Source organism: Rhamphochromis sp. 'chilingali' (genome assembly GCF_963969265.1).
Source record: "Rhamphochromis sp. 'chilingali' genome assembly, chromosome: 8".
NCBI classification, from domain to species: Eukaryota; Metazoa; Chordata; class Actinopteri; order Cichliformes; family Cichlidae; genus Rhamphochromis; species Rhamphochromis sp. 'chilingali'.
This window is the reverse complement of record NC_137935.1, coordinates 2,017,881-2,033,058: the sequence shown is the minus strand read 5'-3', so window position 1 is coordinate 2,033,058 and position 15,178 is coordinate 2,017,881. Positions and strand designations below refer to the sequence as shown.

The 15,178-nt window shown below is 43.8% G+C and overlaps 1 protein-coding gene and 2 long non-coding RNA genes across 3 annotated transcripts in view; 1 reads left to right on the top strand and 2 right to left on the bottom strand.

Moving 5' to 3' along the window:
- Positions 1 to 37: 37 nt before the first annotated feature.
- LOC308401357 lies at positions 38 to 1,141 on the bottom strand. The gene is made up of 3 exons (XR_013972542.1): positions 949 to 1,141; positions 640 to 835; positions 38 to 90 (listed from the first exon to the last, which is right to left on the bottom strand). It is a non-coding gene; the product is annotated as an uncharacterized lncRNA (long non-coding RNA).
- A 2,660-nt stretch (positions 1,142 to 3,801) lies between these two features.
- LOC308401356 lies at positions 3,802 to 9,065 on the bottom strand. Its single transcript, XR_013972541.1, has 3 exons — positions 8,928 to 9,065; positions 8,522 to 8,574; positions 3,802 to 4,986 (listed from the first exon to the last, which is right to left on the bottom strand). It is a non-coding gene; the product is annotated as an uncharacterized lncRNA (long non-coding RNA).
- timm50 (translocase of inner mitochondrial membrane 50 homolog) overlaps positions 9,013 to 15,178 on the top strand; it is a 33,509-nt gene continuing 27,343 nt past the window's right edge. The window contains exons 1-3 of the mRNA XM_080889525.1: positions 9,013 to 9,315; positions 11,084 to 11,240; positions 14,419 to 14,450. Of these exons, the coding sequence (XP_080745651.1) occupies positions 9,100 to 9,315; positions 11,084 to 11,240; positions 14,419 to 14,450 (405 nt within the window). The 5' untranslated portion in view covers positions 9,013 to 9,099. The remainder of the gene's footprint in view (positions 9,316 to 11,083; positions 11,241 to 14,418; positions 14,451 to 15,178) is intronic.

Below are 15,178 nucleotides of genomic sequence, written 5' to 3'. Positions count from 1 at the left end.
ATATGAAAAAGAAAATAATAGGACTTACTGGAGTTATTCATTTTTGGATCCATCAGATCATCTGCATACTGCACTTCTAAGGAAACTTATCTGAGTGGGATAGTTGCAAAAGTAGTACGTTAGATTCAAACAGCATTAGAAACGCTACTTATGCCCCTCGAGTTCTAACACCTTGTCAAACCAGTCCAGCAAGAGCAAGTAGAAACAGAATTGTTGAGTAGTGTCAAATGTTAACGGAAATGTAGTAAAAGGAGAAGCTTGCAGGGTGCATAATTATAAGAGCTTTAAAGAAGTCTCAAGACAAAAATGAATAATTTAGAAGCTCCAGGACAAGAAAAATAAACAACAAGGGCTAAAAACCCAAATTCAGTTCAACACAAAGGTGGCATGACAAAGAAAAAGTGAAATATAAGTAAGACTTGCACAACGTAAATGTTATTTACAAGTGGACACAATAACAATAACCAAAATTGAATACAATTTTAAATTTGAAGAAGTTTATCACACAAAAAACAAAACAAAAAAAAAAAAAAAAACAGGTTTAGGACCTTGACTATAATTTCACTAACATGTTTTATAAAACACATAGTTGATTAGTTACACTGCAAACTCCTGTTTTAACATGTACATGTACTATACCTGTCATGTTTGAGGTTTTCTGACTGAAAACACAGACTCAGAATCCAAGTTAAGTGCAATTTTGTCTTTTTACAATTAGAACATCAAGTTGCCAGCGATAGCAGAACATTCAAGCCGTCTGAGCCATAACTCCTCAGTTACGACACTCCGCCAGTTTAACAGATCCTTAATCCTCCTTTTTACTCACACCCCAGGTCTAGATATCGGCACAGAAAGAAGCAGAAGGTAAGTTGCAGTCTCTCACAGAAAAAGCAGACAAACATTTCCATACTCCAGATGAACAGAATCAACTTTTTGGGATTTCCTTACCTGGATGATTGAGCGTGCATCAAGACATTTCCATACTGAGACACCAATCTCATTAACAGGTCTTTATTAACAGTCTGGCATCAAATGGACGTCTTCCTCAAGCCTCAGTAGGGAGCGGCAGATCACAAGTTCAGAAACAGGTGGGGTAATCACCTCAGGTACCCAGGTGTGCCCAGTCTGGCTGGAGTAGGCAGAAGATCCGCTTCTAAAACACAGGGTGTGGTTAGTGCACCCACACAGCACAGACAGATAGAAAAAGAAAGAAAAACCAGAGGGAGAGGGGACAGGGGACATCCAGGAGGACCATGACAACACAACTCTTTTGTTTCTGTTATTTTGCTTGAGTAGCATACTGTCATGGTCCCTGTGTCTGCCCAGTCGGCCCAGTCAGGCTACATGTGTTTGTTCTGGTTTCTCTCGCTCTCTCTCCTTCCTGCTCGCAACGGTTTGCCTGGGTGGAGTTCATCATGGGCTCCTGCTTTCGGTCCTCACACCTGCAAGTAATTACTCACCTGTGATTCATCAACCTGTCTGTCTGCCACTTCTTAAGGCAGTGGCTATGAGACCTTCGTCGCTGGACTATTGTGTAACACTCCTTAGTGTAATTCTGGCCTTTCCAACATTTCGAGTTCTATTCATGGTTTCTTAGTATTAAATACCTTGACCCTGTATATAGATTCTCCTTGCCCCCGTCTTGAGACCCTGTTTCCCAGAACCTGTACGTGAGTGTGGCAGTTTAAGTGTGGCATGTAGAAGGAGGAGGATTTCCATGTGGAGTGAGCGGACCGGCAGTGGACCCCTGGGATCCCTGGACCCCCTTTTCCCCACTTGTATATGGTGCACTTGGAGTTGTGTTAATAAGGAACTGTTTATTGTGATTCGCAGTCTGTGCGTGAGTCTATCCTGCTCCATCATGACAGATTCATATTCAAAATAATGACTCTGAAATTTCTTATAGTCCAGCTATTCCTTCAAAAGAAATCAAAATAAGATTCTGTCCTGTGATACAGTGATCCAGACTCTTGAGTCAGGATCTGTTCGACAACAGTTTATAGACAGACCTGTACAGCGTCCGTATCACTGCAGACGCTGCACCAATCCATCTTCTTCCCTTACTTGTGAAGAAAACCCAGAGATACTTAAACTCCTCCACTTGGGGAGGAGATTCCAGGTCCCTGACCTGGAGTGGGCACTTCACCCTTTTTTCTGCTGAAGACCATGGCCTCAGATTTGGAGGTGCTGATTGTCATTCCCGCTGCTTTACACTGGCGTGAGAATTGCTCCAGTGTGAACTGGAGGCCACCACCTGATAAAGCCAACAGAACCATATTATCTGCGAAAAGCAGAGATGAAATTCTCAGGCAGTCCCAGTGGAAACCTCCCACCACCTGGCTATTCCTTGAAATTCTGTACAAATAATCTGAATCAGTGACAAAGAACAGATTTGGCAGAGTCCAAACCCCACTGGAAATGAGTATGACCTATTACAAGCTCTTGCAAAAGTTGTATAAGGATCAAATGGCCCCCATCAGTGTGCCAGACACCCGAATACTCTCGAAGAACCTCCCACAGAACACTCAGAGGGACACAGTTGAATACCTTTTCCAAGTACACAAAACACGTGTAGACTGGCTGGGCAAACTCCCATGCACCCTCAAGTATCCTCAAGAGCGTGAAGAGCAGGGCCAGCGTTCCACGACCAGGATGAAAACCACATTGTTCCTCCGGTATCCAACATTCGACTAATGGACGAACTCTGGCCGAGCAGTGTGATTCCCCCCTATAGTTGGAGCATGCTCTCGGGTCCCCGCTTCTTGAAGATGGAAAACACCACCCCGGTCAAGAGGTTCCACCCTGCAACATGTTGGTTGATGGTTTGTGAGAATCCCCTGGCAGCTGCCCAGCACACACTGCACCCGACCCTTAGAGTGCTTCCTGCTGGTGATGGGCCTACAGGAGTCTGGGCTAATGTCCATTTATTGGACTGGGCGGGCCCCGTGGACTAAGGCCCAGCTGCCAGACGTTCGCCCCCAGGCCCCCTCCCCGGACCTGGCTCCAGGGTGGTAACCCTATCCTGGGCTGGGTAAACTGTTCCCTTCACTCCTAGGACTTTTTGAATGTTTTTGTCTGGTTGCTAACCCAGGACCCAGGTATGACTACTGTACTTTTCAGTACAGTAGAATTTTCAGCTATCTGTATTGTACTTGAATAGTTTTTTTTTGTTTGCTTGTTTGTTTGTTTTTACCAAACCCAAGTGACAAATAAAGAGGCAATGCTGAGATGGTTTGAATATGTCAGGAGGGATAGTGGACAAAGCATATTGAAGATTGAGCTGAAAGAAAGGAGGGAAAAAAACAAAGTGGACTAATGCTAAATTTCAAAATCTCAGTTTGAGAGTGATGTTGTATGCTTTTGTTTGAATGAAGTCAATTTTATTTTATTTAACCTTTCTTTATACAGGTAGAGACCTGTTTGAGAGACCTGTTTCAGACAAACAGGTTAAATAAGACAATTGTCAAATTTGGTGTATATGTTGGAACGCTCCATTTGAACCCATTTGAAAATTGGAACTTTGAATACACTATACTGAAAAAAGAGTAAAGCTACAACAAAGCTTTCAAAGACAAATCACTTTAAACTTATTGAACTATGATAAAGAGATATTTATGGCTCTTCTATTTGTTCCTTCATATAAGTGTTAGGGATATTCCAAGTGTTGACCTACCAGCGTCCTCACTGTGGTGAGAACCTAAATTGCTCATCCAAATGAGTGAAGAGGGTAGCAAATTTGGTTTTTAGCAATATCAGAAAAGATATCAGACATGACTGATTTTATTAGAGGTCCAAAACAAGAATTTTGACAGTTAAAGGCTTCTTTCAACACGTTTGCCTGAACAAAAATTTGCAAAAAAAAAAAAAAAAAACCGAAGGGGAAGAAGAATTCCAGATTGCTTTTGGTTCAATTCTGCAGACTTCCTCCCAAAAAGTCCATTTTGCTATTTGGTCATATCACTAAATAAAGGTTAACTTCTCTTTGTCTTGATGCTCAGTCATCCAGGTAAGCAGATCTCCAAATGGTTGATTCTGTTCATCTGGAAGTAGCGTTTTCAGTGGGAGAAACGTTTCATCACTCATCCAGGTGACTTCTTCAGTCTCAGCTGACTGCAGGTTTCAATCTTATAAACAGTACATTTGCATAATGACTGAAACCAGCCCACTGAAGGAACTTCTCTTTGCTTTTACCAGCCAATGTGATTTACCTAACAGTTACTCCTGCCATTTTTCATCAGTTCTGAATTCTTCATCATCTCCTTCCTTTAAATTTGTAAGATTATGCTTCATTTTAATGTCTGTCACTACATTGTATCAAAAAGGGGGAAAAATTAAAAAACCTCAGAATAACACCCTGTGTTAATTTATTAACTTTTAGCTAACAGTGCCACAAAGAGAGAACTGATTTGCTGATATGTCACTGATATGCTTGGAAAACAGAGAAATCTAAAGAAAATTTGAATATTTACTGTGACACAAATAATACTGGTAGCAGTCCACAGTGACAAAAGCAGAGCTACTTTATGGAGGTTGTTTCTGGGCTTTCAGACTGAGCCTTCAATCTGCCCATTCACATGTCAAGATGATTGACAGGACTCAAACGCGGGTCTCTGAATGTTCACAATAAAGGTGAGTTTATTTAAGTGACACCAGCTGCTATATACAATGGTGAAGGGAACAGGAGCTCCATAGAATCCAGAGAAGGGAAACACGCCCAAACTCCTGTCTTCACAAAGTCAGTCACTTACATGACCAAACTTGCACTCCACGCTGACGCTCACTCATGAATACACTCGCTCAACAGGGTCCAAGGGAAACAGGGAGGGATCAAGGAAGGTCTGCACCAGGGAGAAGAGAAACTGTGACAGCTGGGGCTACACGAGCCAGCGATGACCACAACTCAGCCGCCGTAGTGACCAGTCTGATGGGGATGATGAGCAGCAGGTGAGTTGATTGCCAGCAGGTGCGTTGGCCGAAGGTGGAAATCTGCAATGCAACACCACCCAGGCGGAAAGGAGTGAGGATGGGAGGGAGAGAGGGACACACAATAACAAGCACTGACAGGAACCCAGGGAGAATTGGAGGACCATGACATCACATTTCAAAATCAAACAACTACAGTGGGAGACCTCCATATCTGGCAGGAAATTACCTCCATATTATAATAATAGTAAAATCTTTAATAGAAAAAATACATTAAAAATTTTAAAAGCTAAATAGAAAAAGTCAGCTGACTGCTTTCAAGGCAAAGAGTTGATGCAGTTTTTTAATGCATCATTATAATAAATTCATTACTATTTAAAGTAAAGAAAAATGTAAATGTAAAATTTCAAAACATACAGCAACCAAAACTGAACCAATTTGTAAGTGCAAGAACCTGTGAGCAACTAAAGACACGTGTTGGGATTAATTTTTATCTTGTAAGGCTAATGTCTCATAATTAGCACCACATATTTGTGTTTTGTCTTTTACTGCACACAGGATTCACTCTGATGCTAACAGACATGAGCAGAGAGAAGCATTCCTCTCTGTGGAATATAGCTAAGGTGATAAATCAGTTGTTAGGCGATGGTATGCACCATACACTCCTTTATGCAGATCTGACTGGAGGGTAGGAGGTGGTTGCCATGGTGATGGGTGAAGCAGTGACTCCAAATAAGGAGATGCCCAGAAAGTTGCAGAAGGAGAAACATGAGCTGAGATCAGACCTAAGGGCACCTTAATCTGTTTTAGTATCCTGTTTATCACCCATAATAAAAAGTGTTAGTGCCTGGTCGTGGCAGTCGTTTGTCTCTGAGAGAGGAGGTCCAGAGCATTTGACTTTTACTCCATTGTCTCTTCCCAGAATCTATTTTTTGTTTGTTTATTTGATTCCTGTCTGGCAATAGTCCAACAAACGGTCTCTACATTGGTTAAACTTAAAATGATTTTTATTTTCCATTTCATGAGGACAGTCTTCTTAGCAATGGATAAGGCAGCGAGAGCCATGTGGACTGTAATCATCTCCACAGTGACATCATCTAAATGACCCGAAAAGCAAACTGAAGGGGAGGCTGGAATGTTACATTTCAAAAAACTTTGATAAGTCTTCGCATATCCAGCACCAGAACCTACGAGCATGGATGTAATTTTTAGGCGTATTGCCTTTACAGTGCGAACAGTTGTTAGAAGACGTAAAACCCATCCTGAACATCCATTGATCTGTATAGTGCACTCTATGTATTATTTTATTAACTGTACCCAGGGATGTAAAAGAATTTGTACCACACTTGATGGCGTTTGATTAGGCTTTAATTTCTTTTTTACTATAGACTTAATTTGTTGATATTCTAAAAATCTATTCTTGTTAATCATGTATTGTATAACTAATCTGTCAAATGGAATAAAGTCTGTTCCTTCGAATATATCTTCCAAGTATTTAATTCCTTTACGACTCCAGACTGTGAAGTTAATCATATTATTGTTCTGTAGTATGTCAGGGTTGTTCCAGATGGGTGCACGTTTGCTTGGGATGAATGAAGACACCATGCTGTCAGAGAGCAGCTGATGTTGATGCTTTTGCATACATCGTATTTGATGTTTGAGCTAATGAATGGTAGGTCTGAGGTCTCTATTTATATTGCATAGTGCCTGTTCTGTGTCTAGCTAGGGTTCATCTAAGTGGCTGTGATTTAGGCAACCTGGGATGAATTGTAGCCTGTTGGCTAAGAAGTAGTGTTGGAAGTTAGGTAGATCTTGTCCTCCTTTATTCTTGGCCCTTTGTAGCGTTTTAAGCTAATACGCAGGGGTTAACTCTCCAAAGGAATCCAGAAATCTAAACCAGTTCACAAAGAAGCATCTATGTCCACTGTGAACGACCATCTTTGAACGGAGGGCGGGGCTTACGACGCTAACTGTCTGTCATTTATAATCCAGTTTTGAGAGCCTTCCTAGACGCCTTAACACCCACTCACATCCTGGGGCCATTTGACCTCAGCAAGCTCTCACAATGGGTTCACCCAAAACCTCTGATAGTGACCCACACCTGTTTTCACACTTGGTTGATGTGATGAGGCACATGATCAATAGTGGGTCAATGAAACCTCTTAGGAACACTCCCAATAGGACTTCACAATCCAGGACTCTCCACCAATAGGGCTTTGGAGTTGACATCACGCCACAATGTATTGTGGGAACGTGGCGCCATTTTCCAGGTCCAAGATACAGCCAGAGGTTGGCCATAAGATAGACTTAAACATAGACTTAGACATAAGATAGGTCTTTCCAAGCATCTTAGATTTCCCTCTTCTCACCTATCTCATAATCTAAATCAATCCAGCTGTTATATCAGAGTAAACACTAATATTTTTATAGTTAGGGTAAATTTGAGGCTGATTTTTTTTATTTTTTTGCATCTTGCATGTTCTCTCCAGGTACTTAAGATTCCACCAACAGTGAAAAATACAGATTGTGAAATTTTCTTTGATAGTTTGCATCTTTTTTTTCCCTTTTCTTTTTTTTAACCTTTTACCTTTTCTCTATATTTTATTGTGTTGTGCTTATTATATTTTACTGCTTCTATTGTTCTTGCGCTATTGTAAAGTGACCTTGAGGGTCTTAAAGGCGCCTATAAATAAAATGTATTATTATTAGTAGTAGTTTTGTAAATTCTTGCACAAATAACACACATAAACAATTAAGCAGCGTATATAAGCATGTATTTCTTAATTTTTATTAATTAATCGATGGCTAATGATTTATAGAACCTAACTGGAAGCTATGTTTTAATATTTAAGTCGGTGTCTCTTTATAATAATAAAAGCTAAAATAATTACGTTTCATAACCCCACATATCTTCAAATGTTTTACTAATTTCAACTCATTTTGAAATGTTTTCAGCAAATTGCAGGTGAGTCAAATCTGACGTGATGATTTGGTGATTTTATAGACATGTGTATCTATTATGTATACAGGGAAGGGGCACTACAGTGTCAGCAGATGGATCAAATACTAATGTTTGAAAAGAACGTGGCTTTACGTTCCACCTGAAATTTAGACGTGCTGATGAATCTGCTCGGACGTTGCGCTCAGTCTCTTCTGGAGCATGACTGACTCCACCCTGGTGCAGCAGGACAGTACTTCAGTTTACTGCCCATTACTGTCAGTATCACCATAATTTTTGCCCTTCCTTCATTGACTTTTTAAGTAAGTAGTTTCTTTTTGCAATACTATTTGTTTTCCTACAATTTCTTGCAATTCAGTTCCAGCCTAGCTTTAAGGTTTAACATGGAGAGGGGTGTTAGGGGCTTGTTTTGCTCATGGCTGATAATGTGGACAAGTTAGAAAATCACAAATTTGGAGCTGTTTTTTTCTTGAGAATGACTTCCTGATAAGACTTATTGACGACACCTTATTTTTGATACCATAGATCAGAGAAGGCTAACAGGCGGACCACGGTCCGGATCTACAACACAAACAAACAAATTTTATTTTAACTGGTAGAGCTTTATGGTAGTGGTTCAGCCTGAAGAAACACACCTACCAGATGTGATACGCATCTGGGCAGTAAGCACTGGGACTCTACAGTGCCAGCAGCTGAAAAGACAGTAGAAAGAAAAGTTTAGAAAAAGAAAACTAAAAAACAGAGAAAGTGAGAGAAAAATAAAGAACAAAAACAAAATACAGAGGTAAATCCCCTGGTGAAGCACCTGATTAGAAACATAATTAGAAAATAAATCTAAAATTAAAAGTTTGACCTGATGGTGGCGCTAGAGTTTCATTATCAAGGGGCCATTTATGTATTCAATAAATAAACAAAGTGCCTGACACAAACACTTGCTCATCAGCCATATGCAAACCATTTCCTTGAGGCAAATATCTCTTGGTGGTAAAACGTAATATTTGATGAGAATATGAGGGTTAATGTCGCAATCGAAGGTCAGACTCACTCTTTCTTCTGATTGGTGCCAATCCTAAAAGGCCCTCCATCCTAGCGCCCCACGTGGCTTTCCACTCCTCTGATTGGGGCGTCTGCCTGCCCCTCACAGGGCCTCGGCCAATCGGGTGCTTTTGTCCTTCTTACTCGCGTCATTTGCGTTAGCTGTAGTGCTACTTTCCAACATGTCGGCTGTGTGTGTGCTCCCCATGTGTCTGCGGGCGAGCCGGGGCCTCCTCCGGCTCAGGAGCGCGGCGGCGGGTGCCTCCGCCCCAGCCATGGTGGACGTCATCCGGACACTGTCCACGGACAAGCCGCCGGCCGCAGCGGGCAGTGCGACGGGCGGGTTAGCTCAGGCGATCCTCCAGGAGAGACTCCAGCAGCAACAGCAGCCGACTCAGGTGCGCTTCATTTTACAACCTTAACAGCACTCAGTGGCGTCGACGGGGGTAACTGTATTAAGTAGTAGGTCCGACCGTGAAACCCCGCCATCACGAGCTGCCCTGGTGATGTAAATCAACTCATGAACGAACATTTCCAACCTTAGCTCAGACTGACAGCTAGCTTACATAAAGTTATTTTCCTCACCCACGCGGGCCCAGACGGACTAAACTGTGTGTTTTGTGGTGTTTGTCGCGACACACGTGATCTTCAGAAATGTGACGTTATGACAGCACCACCCCACGCGGGCTCAGCTGTCTGCTGAATGAATGAACCTGGCATTAACTAGCTAGCATGCTAATGTTAGCATGCGTTTATCTAGTCTGGCTGTAGCAACACAGCTTACCTGAGCCCGGCTCACGTGAGTATCCTCACAATGTGTGTTCCTCTGAACAGTAACCCTAGGGTTAGGGTTAACCCTAACTGTGTGACAGTGAGTGCAGCTGGCACTGCTGTGGTTACCTGCCCTTCACCCGCAGCTGTGTGTGTGTTTGTCAGTGCCACAGCTTGATTTTATCTGCGGGATAAATCGCATTAACAGCCGAGGTTTGTTTCGCTCTGAAGGTCAGAGCAGACCCCCACCCTCCTCCCCGTGCAGCTCAGTGTGGTGTCTGGTCATGGAGGAAGCCACCCACCACGTGACTCCTAACCGTGTGTTTCCCACAGACTCCAAACATAAAAGTGTGACATCTACAGACGAACTGTAATAAGGGTTTTAGTTAAAGACTAAATAATTGCCACTCCACTTCTTCCCAGCAGCAGATACAGAAAGTGCTGAAATCTGTTAAAATCCATGAATTTAATTGGACATGAAGGAAATCAACAGCCTTCCATGAGACCATGTTGGTTTCTGTCAGTCTGTGTTGTTTTAAATGCTGTATAACATTTGCACACATTCACACATCCATGCCTTTTCAGTTAGTTTGGCATGCTCCTGATGAGATGATGGACGGTGTTTTGAGGGTGATCTCCTCCCAGACATGGACCAGTGCATCTGTGCGTGCTGCAGTCTGCAGTTCTGTTTGGCAGCATCAGGTGCATGAACCTCCCTGAGGTTCTCCTTGGGTTCAAGTCTGGGGAGCATCAGAGTCGTCATCTTTCAGACACTGACTACACACTGCGGCTACACAAGGGCCTACTGCAGCAGCATCAGGTCTCAGACTGGGTTTGAGGACTTTATCCAGCTAAACCAGTCATGCTGGATGAGCCTGAAGGTATCATAACGTTCGTCTCCAGACTCTCATCTGTCTCCTGTGCTCAGTGTGAACCTGCTCTCATCCACCAGAGCTGGACTGTTGGTTGTTGTCCTCTGCTGCACTGTGCTGTGAGCACGGGCCCTGCTGCATGCAGTCTGATTCTGACAGTCTGCTCAGAAACATGCACGAGGAGCACGATGGAGGCTGTTATGCAGCACTCATGCAGCACTCCTCTACTGCCCTGCACGGCTCTCCTCCACACTCTGTCGACTGTGCCAGCATACACACCAAACCCCCTCCTGTCAGTTTTTATTGTTTCTGTAAATTCTGTTTTTGGGAATAAAGTTTTTTTTGTTTTGTTTTTTGCTTGTTTGTTTAAAAGAGACACAAAAACGTTTCCTTGTGTTAAACTGAATGAAGCTGACGTCTCTAACGCTTTCCTCTCAGTTCAGACTGAAGGTGAGCGCATCAGTGCTGCACATTTCATTAATGCTAGTTCATAGTCAAACAGAAACGCTTGTTTTTGTTTAAGGGTCAGCCTCCTCCAGAGGGAGGGGAGGGCGAGAGGGAGGGCGAGAAGGCAGAGGACAGGAAGCAGAAGGAGAACACGGCCTACGCCAAGAAGATGGTGCTACGGTTGGCCGGATTCATGGGAGTCGGCGGCGCGGTCGCCATCGTTTATATATTCGGTGAGTCTTTAAGCTTCGTCCTGTGCACTCAGAGCGAGAGACTTTGCTGCCTCTCCTGAAACGGCGTCCTCACTTAGTCAGTTTCAGCCGGTTTGCTTCACAGGTGGAAACACGGTCACTGTCAGCCAATCAGCTTGCTCAGCAGCACGTCTCTATGTTCAAATCCAGTTCAACCTCTTTCTGTAGGGGTGATGTGACAAAGGAGCTGAAAATAAATTTCAGTAGACACAAAGCTGTTTCTACCTGGTTTCTATCCAGAAACTTGACAAACATTCAACAGCTGCAGAGTTTAAATGTGTTAGATCAGGGGTGGGAAACTCCAGGCCTCGAGGGCCGGCGTCCTGCAGGTTTTAGATCTGCAGGACCCTCTGGGTCAACACACTTGAATCACATGATTAGTTCATTACCCGGCCTCTGGAGAACGTTACGACATGTTGAGGAGGTCATTTAGCCATTTCAGTCAGCTGTGATGGATCAAGGACACATCTAAAACCTGCAGGACACTGGCCCTCGAGGCCTGGAGTTCCCCACCCCTGGAATAAAGTCAAGAATAAGCCTGTAATCCAGATGTTTCCCACTGGATCAGATTGATCATGTCAAACCTTCCATGTAAAGAAAAGAAGAGATTTGTTTGAGGACAAACAGAAATTCTTGAAAAGGTTTTAGGAGCGTTTTTTTTAAACTAATAGTTGACAGAGTCTAGTGTGGTGTGGCATTTTCAAAGGAAGAGAGGGTTTTTATTGTTTCCTTCATGCGAGTGTGCTGTGAGGGTTTATGCATGCAGGGCAGCTCTGTATTTTTCTCTTTAGAATTTAATGAGGGTTTTGTTGGAATAAATGTGCCACAGCTACCCTGGGGGTCAGTAATATTAAACTCCTGGAAAGATCACCGTGGGCTTTTCGGCCGGGCGCTTTTATACATACCCCTGTTTGAAAACATGAACCCAGCACGTGGTTGTTGGTCACGGATGAAACATGGATCAGATGTTTGGTTCTGCTGCTGGGTTTAAACACGTCAGTTTCAGGCGTTTCAAACAGGAGATGCAGCTTTATTCTTTGAGCCATCTTCAAAAGAACAAAAGAACAGGTATAATCTGTATTTCTGGCCGCGCTGGGCCTCTGAACTTCCTCTGATGGAAAGGTGGGTGTGATTGGTGTTTTCACACTTGGCTCCCTGATTGCAGGGACAGGTGGGTGGAGCTAGCAGCCTGTCCTTCAGAGGAGAGTCAGACTGAGGATGGTGACGGGTGTTGTTGACAGGTTTGGCGAGTAGAAAAATGGACCCAGAGTGATCCGTTTAAGGAGGAGGAGAGGATGGAAATGTAATCTTTGATTTGTGGAGTCGGACTCGGGTGAGGACAGGATGAAGGATTTCTTTGTGGAGTCGTCCTCTTCAGAAACAAGTCGTTCATGAAGTTATTGGAGATTTTTGATTTGCTTTTTGTCTGCGTGTTTTGAAGACCGTGGCAGACTCTGTGACCTCGGTCTTCACAGGAATGGGATTTTATGTCTTTAATTCCACGCTTTCGATCGTATTTTGGATCCTTTTGAAGTTCGTTCCTCCTGGAGATTTTCCACCTTTTCCACTTTGACTTTCTCCTTTAGTTGTGAAATATTTGTGCTGCACTGTGAGAATGCCAGAAGAGATTTTATGGTACATCTTTTCTGTGGCTCATACCTGGAGATGTTCAGGATTATAACCTGCTGTTTCTCCTGTGTTTCTTTGTGCTTTGTAGCTTTCGGCTCAGGGCGGCTGCACCAAAGGTTTAAATGAACATAAATATGTAAAGACTGTGATTGGTTCGTTGAAAGGAGGTTATTACAGTGATCAGACTCGTGTAAGAGCTGCTGAGTTAATAATAATAATCAGCATCATAGTTAGTGCTGTGTGTGATGCCATCACAGCCCATTACAGCACTTTAACACCTGCACCTCCTCCAGCTGCTCGTGCAAGTCATTTTTCTGGTTGTGTTAACCTGGTGCAGTGTGCAGGTTAGCACTGTGCTGAAGCCACGACTGTAACGACGTGTCGGTACAGAAGCTCAGAGATACGGCGGGAGACAGTTTGAAAACTTCTGGTTCTGACTTGTTCTCTTCCTGTGTCGGGGCTGAGGTGGCGCTGTGTGATATTACCAGCAGCACGTGAAGCCACCACAGCCTCTGACGGTGTGCTAGCACCTGAGGGCCCAGGCCTCACTGCAGTCTTGACTCAGAAACGACCTCGGTGTCGGTGCAGACAAAGGAGAAGACGCAGCTGAAACAGGAAACACCGATACCGCTGAGTTTCATCTTTTCAGGCTTACAGAAATCAGAGAGCCCAAACCACAGCTGCTCGCTTCTGATGAGTATAAATAGATCTGTAACCTGACCTTTAACCTGCAGGGCACCTACCTGGAAATGTAATAAATGAAGCTTTTAAATGTGTGTAACAGCGACTGCACGGTGTAGTGGTTTAACCATTTCTAACAAGCGAACATCCTGGGAGGAGATGAGATGTTGCTGTTGGTGCTTGTTGGTTATTGGATGGTTTGGTTGTTTTTTTTCGTCTCATTTATTTTTAAAACATGGGAAAATGTTTTTGCTCGACCACAACCAGTGATGTCTGTTTACTCACGCGTGTTTTCAAATATTGATTTCTCTGTGTTTGCTAATATTTCTGCTGGAAGGTTCAAGCATTATTGTGAAGTGTGCGTGTCACCTGCCTCAAATCTAGTAAATAACCTGAACAGGTGATACACTGTGGGTTCTCTCCAGGTACTCCGGCTTCCTCCCACAGTCCAAACACATGCAGTTAGTGGGGACAGGTTAACTGGTAACTCTAAAGCAGGGGTCCCCAATCCCAGTCCACAAGGGCCGGTGTCCTGCAGGTTTTAGATCTCACCCTGGGTCAGCACACCTGAATCACATGATTAGTTCATTACCAGGCCTCTGGAGAACTTCAGGACATGTTGAGGAGGTCGTTTAGCCGTTTAAATCAGCTGTGATGGATCAAGGACACGTCTAAAACCTGCAGGGACACCGGCCCTTGTGGACTGGGATTGGGGACCCCTGCTCTAAAGTGCCCATAGGTGTGAATGGTTGTCTGCGTGTTAGCCCTGTGACAGACTGGTGACCTGTCCAGGATAAGTGGAAGAGAATGGAGGGAGGCAATAAACTGTTTTATTTTTCTTCTTTTTTAGGCACAAATTCGGTGGATGAACAAGGAAACACGGTAAGTTTTGCTGTCTCCCTCTCTCTCTCACACACACACACACACACACACACACACACACACACACACACACACACGTGTGGTCGTGCTCATGCTTTAAGGCGACGGTGTTTGATTGTGAAGTCACCTGTTCAGATTCAAATCAGGCATCTGTCGCGTGAGGAGCACACTTAACAGCTCGCTGCGTGATGGAGGGGTGAGAGGTGTCGCTGTGGGAGAGGAAGCAGCACACTTATCTCACCTTTTGTCCGCTTTCATACTGTAACAGGATTGAGCAGGACAACGACCTGCACTTCCAGCCAGACGGTGATCCAGATGTTCAGCAGGCTGCGAGAGCAGCATCAGCGTTTTAAACATGCGCAGCTCCAGCCCTCGCCTTCAGATTATACATGTTTGTGTTCAGATAACCAGCCTTTCCAGTGCAGAAGCTTTGCTTTGTTCCGGTAATAAGATCGTCCCCTCGCTCTTACTTTGCTCAGCTCAGTTGCTGCTAACCAGCTGAAAGGCAAGCCAGATGTGTTTCTGTGGTGAACTGATACAGGGCAGTGTTTACTGATGGAAACAGATGTTTATTAGCATCTGGAGACATCAGCAGTGTCTGTGTGTGACAGATCTGAGCTGATGGTGATTTTGAAAGTAATAACAGCTGAAGACTTGGATCAAGCTGTCAGATTAGAGGGGGTGGTGGGGGTTGGCTTGAGCTTTGCGGTTTCCTTTGATGCTGGTCT